The following is a 14,536-nucleotide window of genomic DNA, read 5'->3' on the forward strand; positions in this document are numbered from 1 at the left end:
TGTCGAGGAAATTAAATATAATGTGCATTTATAATTTGCAGTAAGGATTTAGGGAAGCTGGGTGCCTCATCAGCCAGGGCCTGCTGGAGTCTTGTTTTTTTTTTTTTTAATCTTTACAAAACACAAGATGCTCAGGGACAGCAAAAAGGTAAATTTTGGAATGGAATGTATATATTTCTAAAAGGTCCCCAATTGCTTGCGACAGGAAGCCAGTGTGGAGGAACTGCCCTAAGCCACTGTAAACCAACATCTCATCTGTAACACCTTAGGAAGGTTGAGCCAAGCAGGATTTGAGAAGGGCCAGGAAGCAAGAAAGGACACGGAGTGAGAATGGAGACTGCTCAAAAGGTTGAGTAAAGGTATAAATGAAGACAAATTTGGCATCAGGTTGGCTTGGCTATACAAAGTCATTTTAGATGTAATTTCTGAGTTTTCAAAACACAAACCAGCTGGATATAGTGGCTGATGCCTGTAATCCCAGCACTTTGGGAGACCAAGGTGTGGTGGTGTACGCCTGTAACTCCCAGGTATTTGGGGGGATGGCTTGAGCCCAGGAGTTGGAGACTGTGGTGGGCTGTGATCTTGTCCCTGCACTCTAGTGTGAGTGACAGTGAGACCCTGACTCAAGTAAACGAAACCAAACCCCAAAACACTAAAACCCCCAACAAAAAGCAAACCAGAAGAGAATCTATCCTTTGCACTCTCTTATTACAGACAATTGTTAGCATATTCACATGCAAAGAAATAAAGTGAGACGCTTTGTGGGCAGGGTATGTTCGTTTTCTGTGTCTGTCTTTGCACTTTTTACGCTGATAATGCCTGCTCCCCACCCCCGTGGCATTTTCAGTTTCACTGGCTCTTGGGAGTATTTTCTCCTGCCTACCCATGTCCAGATGGGCAAAAGGGTATCATGAAGTAACTTAAGGGAGTCATCTAGGAATACAGCACAACTCTTTTCTGGATGCCAGCTGAGCATGCCTATGTGAATGTGCCTACGTGTGTCTAGTTTCCACCCAGGCTAGCATGTGCCAGGGGGAGAGGCAAGCGGGATGGGTATCAATAGGAAATAATACTAAGACATTTGCATTTTGTTTTTTTTGTTTTGACATTTATTTCTAGCTGTTTCCCACCAACCCTCCTCTTCTTTCCAACTCCTCCCATACCTGCCCAATCTGCTTGTTTACGCAGATGATTATGATAAAAAGAGTTTTTCCTAAATATGTTCTCAGTGACAGCAGGGGAAAGGCATCACTAATGGGTTTTTTTTTTTTTAAACACTCTTCATATTAATCCTTTCATAAAATTTGAGAGCTGGCCATGCTGTAATTGCTAACAAATACACATTATATGAATAAAAAAAAATTATCTTAGCAAGGCAATTGGCTTATAATTTAGTTCACAAGAACAGGTGCCTTTATTTTCTTTTCTTTTTTATTTTTATTTTTTGTGAGTTGGAGTCTCACTCTGTCGCCCAGACTGGAGTGCAGTGGTAGCTCCCGGCCACCGTAGCCTCACCTGCTGGGCTTCGGCAATCCTCCTGCCTCAGCCTTCCATGTAGCCGGAATTACAGGCATGCGCTACCACGCCCAGCTGATTTTTTGATTTATTGTAGAGATGAGGTCTTGCTGCCCAGGCGGGTCTCGAACCCGCGGACTCAGGCAATCCACTCACCTCAGCCTCCCAAAGGCGCAGGATTACAGGCTGAGCCACCGAGCCCGGCGAACAGGTGCCTTTAAAAGCATAATTAACTTAAGACTGGGTTCTTACCTAGCCAAACCGCATCTCTATCTACGCTTCTCTGAAAAGCCGAGACTGCAGTCTTTCCCTTCCACCTACTGTCCTCCCAGGAAGTATTTCACAGCCTCGCCTGCTTTGCTGAGTGTCCATGCCAGCCCAGAGATGGCTGTTCTGCTACAATACTCACCCAAGTCACTTCCCTAGAACAAACGGGTGATGCAATAAGTTGCAATTGCTTTTCCATAAAAATAAATTGACATCATATGAGCAAATCTTCTTTCCAATCTAACAGGGCATAAAACTAGTCTGCTAGATGAGGGCACATGCCATGAAGAGTACTTGAGTGGAACACATCACTAATATCAGTAGAAAGGTAATTATTAATTGACTTGCTTCACCCATGAGAAGGAATAGAAAATACTTAACTCTGCTGGATATTGCCTAAATTAAGGTCAATTCTTTAGTCTTCTTGATATTTCGAGTTTTTTCCATTAGAACATATATAATGAAACTTTATCATGCTAATCTTTGTTCCAAGGCTTCCCTTAGGCATATGGGATTTTTCCATCAGTATCAAAAATGTGGTGATGTATACCCATTTGGTAGTGTTTTATGGACTTCACAAATAACTAAAACAAACTTTCATCACAGTTCACAGTTAAAATATTTAATGACAAAATTAGGTTTGCTTAATAGTGAATCAATAGAGCAGGTGTTACTTGACTCTGAATTAAACAAAAATTATTTTTGACATCTTAGAGAACTTCTGAAGAATTAATAACTGTACAACAGACATCAGCAGTGTCACAATTCTGAAAAGTAAGAGTGAAACCTATCTTTAATGTCCCTTATTTAGGGTATCCTGTAAATATTGTTACATAAATGCACAAACTCTGCTAGCCACAAAAGTAGTATTAAAACAGATTTCACTGTAATTTTAAGTCTAACACATAATCTTAACTTTTTCAGAGCTTAAAAAAAGTTAACTACTGATCTTGTTACATTTTACAAATACATTCTTTAATATGAAACATTAACCTGAATAACTGCATACTTCCTGTACACAGATATCTAATAATACTAGTGAGGAATGCTACAGCTATGTTCCAGGAAGAAGTGGTAACACTGGAAAGTTTCTTTTCTCGATGCATTGTCAACACAATTTGAGAAGTCCTTCACAGAAATATAGTATCCCAAAATTCATAGTGAAGTACAGAAATGAAACAAGCAGAAATGAAATGTCTTCTAGCAAGCTCAACCACACAAACTGGTCCCAAGTGATGTGAGTGATTTTAGCAATTTTCTCTAGGTTGGATTCTATTAACATTTTGTACGGCAGCACCTTCTACAAAAGGACAGTAAAGGACTTTACTTGTGTTATCACTGGGCTCCTCTGCAAGATGCTGGGAGGTAGAGGATGGGCAGAGATTGCTGTTTTGGCCTCTCTGGGGGAAGCCTAGGTAGGATGTTAAGATAGGAAGGTCAAAGGCATGAACATAACCAGAAAGCTAGTCAATAGATGAGGCTAATGAAGATACCGAAGGCTGGTCTTCTAATCGAGGCTATTTCCAGTAAACTGTAGTTCTAAAAGGATAAACAGAGGGAGTAAGGAAAGAGGGCAAGATGTGGAATACTCATATTTATCAAGAGTAACTATCACAATTCTACCTGGGAGGAAGAATCTCAGATTTCACAGTATGCTTATGACCTCATCCCCTGCTGCTTTAGAAGCAACTTCCCAAACACTGTTTTTAGATAGCTTGCAACCAATTTTATTCTTGAGTTTGGCCGATTGTCAGGGGGTTTTAGATTTATCCTTTCAATTATTTATACCAACTATCTATCTCTGAAACCAGAATCCAATTTGGGAAGATGAATACATCCGTGTGTGTGTGTGTGTGTGTGTGTGTGTGTGTTCTGAACTAAGGTCTGCAAGCAAAATCTATTTGGAATGATATTTGGGGCTTGACTTAGAAATTGTAATTGCTTCTAATGTTACTCACCAAATGTCATGTTGCTTCTTTAAACTTTTAAGATACCAAAAGAAAAGTACAAAATATTATAGTAAACTTATATAGTTTATGTACATTTTATAGAGTTTTCTTGAATTGGATCATCTCTCTAAGAGGATTCAGAAATTTACCCCTGGAAAATCCCATCTCCCTTTTGACATGCACTGCCTAATATTTTTTCCTGCCTAATAGACAAACTTTCTGTCTCCCTGGGAAGGCATTATTAGGAGAACATAAGCTATTTAAATCAGCATTAACAAATCCAAAAGCCATCTTATGCTGCTATTGTCAGAGGCTACGATACTTATAGACTCAATTGGCTCAATGGCTAGAAAGGAATAGAAAGAGGTCCTGAAGATTCAGGCAGCTTAAAAGTCAATGTACTTGCAATGAGAGAGGCTGACAATGTGTCTGAGATGTGCAGCTTGCTTCCTTGCTTCATTTAAAAAAAAGCAAAAAAACAAAACCAAAAACACAGCTTTTATGTTTTAGCATTTTAACCTTCTAGGAAACAAAGCATCTAGACTCTAAACCCTATATTATGTTGATATCTTGAGTTAACAGGAGATCAGGAGGTGTGTGACCAACTTTATTTAATCTGACTGCAATGTAAAGGCTTTGTGACTGTGGGTTTTATGTCAGACCAGGCAAGTCACAATTACCATGAAATGCAATTTGTCAAGAAACTCCCATGTTAAATTACGTTAAATAAATAGATAGCAGTAACAACATCAAAACCAGATACCAAGGAACTGAAGGCAGCTTCCCAAGGACATTGTAAGGCTGTCTCTAAAACAGACATGTTTTTGTAAAAGGACAAAGATTTTAAATGTAGTATCTTTTCACATTATTATTGACACAGACCTGTATCTGGACAAATCAATTTTTGAAAAAAATACAAGCTCTTTTCAATACCACCTACCATAATTGAGACAATGACAAAAGAGAGAAACATCTGTGCATACACAGAGGGTTTTAAAAGCTTTTCCTTAGGTCTTTACTCTCAAATTTTTACCCTTCATATGATAATTCCAAATAATCAGCTTGGAAACAAGTAGCAGGAGTATTTAAACTGCAACTCAGAAAGTAGATTTCTATCTGTGATTCTGATTTGTTTTTTTGAATGCTGGTGATGGTTCATGCAGAAGATTACTATGCAATGAGCAAAATCTAAGACTGCTGTTTCTCCTGATAAATCCAAGTGTTTTCCATAATACAGAATTTTAACCTTCAAATTAAGAGTAACTAGGAGAGTGACTGAAACCAATCACTACTTGACTTTTATTTTCATCTAGGAACAATGGCATTTGATGTGTCACCACATTAGAATGCCTTCTTGCTCAATATAAAAGGAAAAAAATACATGTTGCCAGTTTCGACCCAGCTCAGTTTATCATTTGGTCCAAATTCCATATTCAAACTACAAAAAAAATTTTTTTAAAAAAGAAACCCATTCAAACACGCACACACACTGGAGAAAAACAAAGCCAAGATGAAGCTAATGCTATTTTGTAGCATTTCTTGCAAGATCATTTGGGAAATGTATAAACACAACACCTTTTCTTTCATATTAATGTCTGAAAAGGAAAAACAAAAACCCTAAATGTCCAAATACTGGAAAAAAAGAAGCAAGCGGAGGTCCAGAATTCTTGTAAAAACTGCTCACAATATCTTCCATTTATCTTAAGAGGGTCGCCAGCATAGGCAGTTTCTCAACACTTGTGCTTCATGGCAAGCTAAGAAGGAAGAGAAAAATGAGAAAAGACCTTATTAGCAGGACAATTACACTGTGTTCTTCTCTCTGCACATCCACAAGGAGAAGCAGCCCCAAGATTCTACTCTGTGGCAGATCACCATTACTATTTACAGTGGCACCTAGCAAATGTGCAACATTTTCTCAAGATAGTTCATTGAACGTTCCATTTGCTACTCTTCCTTACAGTAATTTGTCTGGTGCTTGTGTCCAGGTGGGAGAGAATGTGGTGCTTTTTTATCCCACTGAAGGAACACAGAGAAAAACCAATACACAGGCAGAATGAGTAACTTACCCTCAGAACAGCTGGACTTCCCAAGATACTAGCTTTCCAGAGAAAGCAACAGCCCTGAAATGTAAGTACTCACTGATGGCTCATGAAGAATTAAAAATCAACAGCTTGTAGAGAGATGACCTGTAACAATCTACTCAATATCGAGCCTGGACATTCAGCCAAGTCCAAAGCACTTGACAATTTGTGTTATTGATGAGGGCTAAACCATATACCAAATCCTACCTTGGTCTACTCCTCCTCCTCTGCTGGTGGTTGGAACACATGGTCCCTTGAAACGTTAGATGTTTATAAAGGTGATCAGATCCCACTGTATCGTTCCCAAGCCCAGGTGGAGCACATGATGATATGTAGGTATAAAACATAAAGTTAAAAATTTGTCTCTGCTTTCTTAGCCAAGTCTTTTCCAGAGTCCAACACTGATGGGAACCAGAAGGCAGAACAGAGGTTGAATTGTAATTCCTCATGTACGCTGAGTCTGTTGTTTAGGAATTAATCTCTATGGTTTGGGCTGGATGCAACTGGGGTTAGGATTCTGTGGCCCAGAAATGCTTTGCACAAAGAAAAGGTGATTCTCTGCAGACATTAACTTTGTAGAAAGCCCCATCACCTGCATTCTGACCAGGTTCTCTTTTAAGAATTTGTAGGGTGGATCCCAATGATTCTACCCAGTAGTGCTCTGTATCATTCTAGAAGACATCAATAACCCATTTCTCCAGCAAAAACCAGGGCAGTCTGAGTCTTTCCTTTCTCTTCTTGGTATCTTCAATAAAGAAGCTAGAACCTTGGGGCTGCCATTTCAGGTAGGCCACCAGCGAAGCAGTATCCACACTCATAATCTCTGCTTGGGAAACCTCAGCAGAAGGAGCTCCTGGTATTTCTGTCTGGTGATGCCTGTGAAGACCTCACAGATCTTCTGCAGTGCTGATGCCAATGGTCAGTCAAGTGCCCAACACAGGGTTTGTGAAGTATATGCAAGATGTCATACTGAGTGCTATGGGTTTTTGCCAAGAAGGATAGAGGTGGCTAATGACTCCTGACTTCAAAGAGTTTACAGTCCAGAAACACAGTTGGTACAAATGGAAGAACCAGGGCTCTAGCTCAGATCTGTCCCATTCCTAGTCATGCTCTGAACCCTACTACTGTATGGCCTCCACTTCTTGCTCTGCCTTTAGTTTTTATATATTATTCAGCAACGTAGACTATCAAATCAACACAGAGCGGTTAAGTGTTGTGCATAATAAATACCAACCATAAATAATTGATTAGTGCTGCTGTCCTGGTATTCACTGAGCTGTTAACTTTCAACTAATGGGCTTATGCCAACTTACCCACAGCTATTAATCTTTAGCAGTGATTGGCCACTGCTTAAACCAGACCCTGGTTATTACAACAGTGAATCTGGAGTGGAGTTAAGGAGAGCCACTTGGCCACAATCAGCCAAGTTTTGCAGAAATATGGCTGGATTGGACATTTGCTATTTGAAGCACTGCCATGGTTGAAACCTAACGCTTAAGGTGACAGTATTAGAAAGTAGGGCCTTTGGGAGGCTCTGCCCTCATGAATGGGATTGGTGTTCTTATAAAGAAGCTGAAGAGAGACTCTTTGCCTCTTCCACCATGTGAGGACATGGTAAGAAGGTCCCATCTATGAGCAAGGAATCAGCCCCCACCAGACACTGAATCTGCCAGTACCTTGATCTTGGACTTCTCAGCCTCCAGAAATAAATTTCCATTGTTTACAAGTCATATAATTTATGGTGTTTTGTTATAGCAGCCTGAATGAACTAAGAAAGTGGTATTATTCTATTTTTTTTAATGCCCTAGGGATTAGGAGTTTTGGAATATGGAAGGCAGGAAGGTAGAACTGAAAGAGCACTGGATTAAATGAAGTCAGGATACCTGCTGCTACAAATCTGCTGTATGACCTTGAGCTCTAAAGTCACAGCTGCTCCATATCTCACCTTCCTTCATATGTCTATTAAAAAGTCTCCAACTCTAAATGCTGATACATTAATTTAGGTGGCAGAGTTCTTAAATTTTAAATTTCTCTTTGATATGTTATGTTTTCTTAATATCTTATGGAAAGCTTTCTCTTTCGATGCTATATAACCTACTCCACTTAAATTACAATAATAAAAAACCATTCCTGAGATCAAAGAGATAGTTTGTGAGACCTGAGCTCTTGAGGTCCTTTTTGGTCTAGAGACCCAAGGGAAGCAGTTGACTGTAGTATGAATAGAGACAGACATTCCCTCCCAGTGAGAGAAATGCCATGCACCCATCCTTCCCCCACAAATGTAGGCTTGTGCAAAACAAGGCAGCAAATCAATGTTCTTTTTGTGGGAAATGTCATCCGAGGATGCCTAGGTGTGGGTAACGTCTTGCCTGCTGACTCACCGCCTGTGGCGGGCCGTCAAAGCACTGCACAGCCTGCAACATTGTCCTTTTTGGGGCAGGGGAAAGTGAGCAGGCCTGCTTCTGTGATTGAGTTGCACTTTCCTAAGAGCTGGGACTGAGCCAAGCCCACAGCACAGGAAGGAACCATACTTCCTCAGGTCAGGCTAACTGGCGCTGGGAGGGGAGGGGAGTCCTGGCAGAGGAGGGGAGGATCATTTCCCATCTGCGCTGTAGAGGACAAGCACCTACATGTCTAAAAGGCAGGGTTGTGCAAATGTGATCTATCTTCTCTGTGCCTGGATCATTGCAGGTGTCCTGGGCAAAGTCAAGAGACCAAAAATCCTTTCCTGCTCAGCCTAGAAAGGTGTGCCATATCTCTGACTGGGGTTGGGTGTCCTTATTAAACTGGGAGCTTGAGGAGCTGTCACCTGCAACAGCCATCCTCTGCCCAGGACTCTGCCATGTGCACTGTGCCTCTACTTGTAAACACAGCCCATCCTTTATGAGTCAGCAGAACCACGCTTGCTGTGGAAGACCTGGGTTCCATTTCTGAACTTTCCCTTCCCCAGCAGGCCTGGCTGGGACTTGGCCAGTGAAATGATATCTTCATGGTCAGCCTATACTAGCAGGTCCAAATCAGGAGCGCTAGTCCCTGGGAAAACTGCCTCACCTTATCTAAAGAGGTCAATCTGCTTGTCAGGAATATTGCCAATGCCAGCGATTCTGAGGCACACATCCCAGCTTCAGAAAACTGCAAGTCTGGCTATGGCATGGTCTTTCTCACACTCCCTCACACACACTGACAGACACAGCTGCTCCTCTGCCTCCCCGAGAAACATCTATGGGAGGGGAGACCAAAATACATACAAATCCCCTGCCTCATCCCTTTCTACAGAAGGCAGGTAACTGCCTGGCAGGGTTCTCCCACTGGTCAAGTCAGAGGCCCCTTTGCCTTTGGTGTCCTCATCAGTTTCTGTTGACAGGTCCTGTTTCAAGGGCTGCTCTGTGTTTAGACAGTATCAACATTTAGCAGGAGGCTCTTTTACCCTGCTGTCCCTTTGAGTTTGGAAGGCACAAAATCTTCACTTCTATTCCTTCCCTATGTGTTAAGGATCCTCAATCACCAGTAACAGTCCTTCAATCCCTCTACAGTACTCATTATGTGAGTGAATAGGGCAGGGTCCAGCAGAAACAATTTTTATGAAAATTATAAACAACAGTCATTTAGATTTTTACATGTGCTACACACAGCTTTACACTCATTCACTTCTCTCAACATCCTAGGCGATAGATACTATTATTAATTAGCTCTGTTTTACTGATGAGGAAAATGAGGTTTAGAGAAATTAAGCACTTGCCCAAGGTCACCAAGATGATAAATGACAGAGATAGATTTAAATACAAGATGTTAACTACTGTACCATTCTGCCTTCCCAACAACCTAGCAAACTTGGCCACAATATCAGGGAAACAGGCTACCAGAGCCAAGAATTCAGGCCATCTGGTTAGGTTATCCAATCCAGTGTTTGTACAACCCCCTCTGAGAGGAACGCCTACATGGATGATGTCCAGATATTGTCTACTAAACCTTAGGAAGAATGATTTTACAGTCTTCTGAGGTAACCTGGTTCACGGTTTAATCATAAACCTAGATTCTTGTTTTAGCATAATTTTATTAGTGCACTATTGATTGCTCTATTCTGTGGGGGAAGACATGAAAGATAATTGCCTGCACTATCACCCTTTCCAGACTTGACAACAAGTTATAAAGTTATTCCTGTCTCTTCCCCAACTGAACACTTTAAATGTTTCCCCAGATTTCTACTGTCCATTCTCTATTTAAACCATGGAAGTTGCAATGTAAATGAAGCTGGGGCTAGATTTCTAGCACTTTCATCTCATATTATCTCTATAGCACAAAGGCTAGAGGTCATTCTCTCTGCACAGCCACAGCAATCTGAGGCCCTCGTCTCTAGCAGGACTGCCTGTATTTTCGGAGATCTGCCTAATACTCTCCCAAGGAACTCCAAATGGGCTCTGACTGCAGTTGTGCAGTAAGACCCTGTCATGACAGAGAATTAATGACACTGCAAGACAGGACTGGGGCAAAGGGGGTATAGGAAGAGAAGAAAGTATCCACCCAAATTGGATCCCCAGTTGGACCTGAGTGTGGGTCTCCAGAGGAGGCTACCTTGGCTCAACTGGGGACATTTTTCTCATTGCTTTTTAGGTTATCCATTCTTGTTTCCTTAGCAGAAGTGGGCCTTCTGTTAAAGCCAGTTAATCTTTTGTCCCCCAAAGGTGACCTGAAAAGTGTTATCTGAAGGGCCAGATCACGAGTCTGACATGCCAACACAAGTCATCAGGAGACACTGTTTCTGGAAACTAAAATTCAAATCACTAACCAGAAAAGAACTGCCCTTTGATCTGAAGCACAGGAAGAGTAATAAATCCTCTTTATCACCTGACCAACAGATCCTCTCTCTCCCTTAGTTTGTGACTGCCTTAGACAGCCGGCTGCCAATAAAAACTCCCCCTTTTCCTCCTGAAAGGCACGGTTCTTAGCGAGTGTGTGAGTGCATACAGTGCATTCAGTCACACAGGGGATGCCATCCTCTGGATTCAGAGGCAGAAGGGAATCTTGCTGGCAGCTGGGCAACAGTCTGGTCAAGCTTAGAGTTCCAGCATTAAGGCCCTGAAATGACAATTGGCCCCTCTAAGAGGGAAAACTAGCCCTGAGGTACATTGTGCCCTGAGACTAGGACTTGCTTTGAGTCTGGTGAAGAGATAAGAACACAGGATGCTAGACAGGAATGGGACAGGATGGAAAAGTAAGCACTAGAAGCCTAAAGCCCTCCATGCATTGGCCAACAGAGGGAGATATTATACGACCTGAGTTCTTCCACTACCCAACACCCCATCCTGTGCCCTGAAACTTGAGCCCTAAGTTTCTGGGCAGGAACTAGAGATAGTCCACATTGTCTAAAGATCCAGGGTCAGAAGGTCAGAGAAAGAGATGAGGACATCAGGAAAAAGATAACCAAAAAAACCAGAAGAAGAAATTTTTCATGACTCTGGTACTTAGTATTTCATGGGATAGGGGAGGAAAAAACATGCTTGATTTTGTATCTCCCATCACGGGAAACTACTGAAATAAAGTTTCTTGGCACTGCAGCTCCCTGACGACCCAGAGCTGTGACCCCTGTCCCTCTGCCCACCTTGTGCGCAGTTTCCGCAAATTGCTGGGCGCTGTTCTTCAGCTCTTCTGTCTTCTCCTCAGCTCGGCCTAACCGTTCTCCGCGCTCATTCAAGGCCTGGCTTGCCTTCTGTACTGCGCTGGTTACGCTATCGGCAGCTGAATGCAGGATGCTGTTTCCTGAAAGGAGAGCAAGAGGGTCAGAAGCTGGGTTGGCTGACTTATGGTTACCAGATCCCTGTGCATGTCCTGTAAGAGGAAGGCAAGTCACACTACAGAAAGGCCTCTAGTTTAGTGTCCAGTAAACAAGTTGACATGTCTTCTGACCCACTTGTATCAGGAACACCAATGACTGCAGGACAAAGAATTTGGGACAGTCCTAAATGCTTCTCTATACTCCCATCACTGACGTCCCAGTCATTTCCATTCTGCCAGTATTCTATCTGGTGAGGTGTAAAAGCATAGGGCCTGTCTGGATTTAGGACTTGGTCAACAAACATAAACGAATACTTTGACAAGTTCACAGAATTAGGCACTTTCTGGATCTTATGTGCATGCCTTTTTGACTTGTGATTTAGGTGAATAACTAGGGAAAATCTGTGGCTATACAACTTTTCCAGATACAACGCTCTGTATTCTTTTCAATACTTCCCTCCATTTCACCCTTTCATCTAGCAAGTAAGCAAATCCCCAAATGTAGGAGCTGTGAATCTCAAAGTTCCGAATAAATGTGTTAGCTCCCAACATTGAATCTTGTGCCATGGATGGGTGGGCTTCTTCACCCCTTATCTCTAGGATGTCAGATATGAAGCTTCTGTACAGAACTTAACCAACAGGCAGAACACAGTTATAGAAACCAGCCCTAGGAGAAACTTGGTACTCCCAAATCAGAAATGATGAGACCAAGAAAGTTGGAAATTGTCACATCTCATTTCCTGATATTCCATTTGCCAGGACTGGGCAGCAAAATTCAATAGTGAAGAATTTGCAGATGCACAAGCCACTGAGAATTAGCAATTTGCAATACGACAGTCAAAGAAAATTTATAGCTGTATTTTGTTAACATTAAGTGGAAGATATTTAATGACATTTTATATAATAGCTTTATGTCTTTGAATAAGTTTATTACATCATTTAACTTTGTACCTGGGATGGATACATCTAGCCACAGACAGCTTTTAATAGAAACACAATTTCCCCTGGTCTCAGCTGCAAAGGCTTCCTAATTTCTCCTCTGTGGAAACAGTCTGTGGCTTGTGGAAAAGGATCTCAGGCAAAGAAAAGTACCTGGCCTGGAGGAAGCACTTAGTAAATGGTTTTCCATTTTTCTTCTTTAGGGGTGGATTTCAAGGGTTTCAATTATGTGCTAAGGGAAGGAGAATGGGGTTGACTTAGTGTTGCTCAGTTGCATCAAGCACTAAATGACTCAAACCAGCACAGATCAATAGAGAGCTGAGGAGATTCAGCGACAGAGAAATCTGTTTGAATGCAAGAGTTGGAATGGAAGGTCTCGGTCATAAGAACAGATTCTGGGGGAGAATCTTGGTCCCCCTTCGCTTTCACATCATACTCATGCCTATGACAGCCTACTACCACTGCTTAACATTTGAATAACATTTTGTAATTATAAAGCACCTTGACAAATATGATCTCCTTTGACTGTCACAATTCTCTGAGAAAACTGAAAGTCGTAAAGGTTAAGAGGCTTGCACGAGACCACATCACTAGGGAAGTGACATAGCTAGCACTGGAGTCTGGCTTTTCAATGACTTTTCCTTATTCTGTACCTTGTTTTTTGCAGATGTGGTACTGGTCCAGGGAAGCAGTCACTATGACAGAATTGTGGGTAGACTAGCATACAGATAAGTTTTGACAGGTTATTTCCCAAGGTAACGCCCGACTGTTTCTGTCCTCAAGGTACAGAAAAGGAAAATTAAGAGTTATTGCCCATGTCACATTGCAAGTCAAGTGTTCTCAAGAGGGAATAGGCCAATGGGGTGAAATAGGAAGATGAAGAGAGGATTGGAAGGTGCAGGAGAGTAGGGAAAGGGAACAAGAAAATCTCCTTTTTCTGCTTTCTTCCATATACCCACAGCCTAGCCACCAGAGGATTGGGAGAAGATAGGGCAGGGAATCTGTAATTTTACAGCTAGGAATAGCTGTACTAAATCAAAAGGATTTTGGAATTAATTTCAATAAAATTAAAAGGGTATATAACCAAGACCTGTCTTGTTCCATTGAAATTGACCCACATGATCTTCATATCTGTGTTTCTGGAATGAACTCACCACAAATAAGTCATACTGCTTTCTTTTCATGACTTCCTTGAAATTAATCTTGTTCATGATGTCAGGCAACACCATACCCAGTTTTATATGATACTGTTTAGCTAAGAGTCATCACAACCAAAAGGGAACCAAACCAAATGTTATAACTAAAAGAGACCCAAATGCTGTTTCCACTATTCAAAGTTGACACCACTATTATCAGTAGGAAATCCACCTTCAGCTATTTTCAGGCATGAAGGTCAATTTGAACAAATCTCACTCCCTCAGTTGAAATGACCTCTCCAGTTTTAATTCTATGCACATTTGAGACCTAGTGAAGTCTCATCACCTTGATAATTATCAAGCATCAGGTCAATTGTAGTCTCTCCTTTCCCCCAACTCTGTAAGTACAAACTATCCTTCTTAGGCACTTAATCTAGTATAATCATGGGCAACTCCTCTCCTACCAGACTTATTCACCTGTGGATGCAATGACTTCCCAGTTGGATTACAAATTCCTTGAGTGCACCATTTCACTCTGTTAACCATTCCCTAAGTCTTTATTCTTTCTTCTCTTTTGACTTAGATCTTCTCACTTATTTTCTTCTATCTGGAATTCTTTGGCTCATACTGTAATCCCAGGGTTCTGTCCTTCACTCTCTTCTCTTTTGCATGCTGCAGACTCTGTGGGGCAATTTTATCTGGCTAATGGTTTCAAAGACCAAATTCTTACTTTTCACTAGGTTGTGCTGCTGAGCTCCAGATCCAACTGAATGAACCAAAGTCATCTCAAATTCAGCATGTCTAAACCTGACCTCATTATCTTTCCTTTTGCACCTGCTTTTCCATTGAGGTCCCCTGTTCAGTGAATAACCCCAAT

At 41.5% G+C, this 14,536-nt stretch overlaps 1 protein-coding gene across 1 annotated transcript in view; it reads right to left on the reverse strand.

Annotated features, from left to right (window-relative positions):
- Positions 1 to 2,377: 2,377 nt before the first annotated feature.
- STXBP6 (syntaxin binding protein 6) overlaps positions 2,378 to 14,536 on the reverse strand; it is a 174,637-nt gene continuing 162,478 nt past the window's right edge. Inside the window, exons 4-5 of the mRNA XM_008054689.2 lie at positions 11,412 to 11,569; positions 2,378 to 5,485 (exon numbers count right to left, since the gene is read on the reverse strand). Of these exons, the coding sequence (XP_008052880.2) occupies positions 5,462 to 5,485; positions 11,412 to 11,569 (182 nt within the window). The 3' untranslated portion in view covers positions 2,378 to 5,461. The remainder of the gene's footprint in view (positions 5,486 to 11,411; positions 11,570 to 14,536) is intronic.

The sequence above is a fragment of the Carlito syrichta genome, unplaced genomic scaffold (assembly GCF_000164805.1).
Source record: "Carlito syrichta isolate Samal-C Ts95f unplaced genomic scaffold, Tarsius_syrichta-2.0.1 Scaffold297942, whole genome shotgun sequence".
Lineage (NCBI taxonomy): Eukaryota > Metazoa > Chordata > Mammalia > Primates > Tarsiidae > Carlito > Carlito syrichta.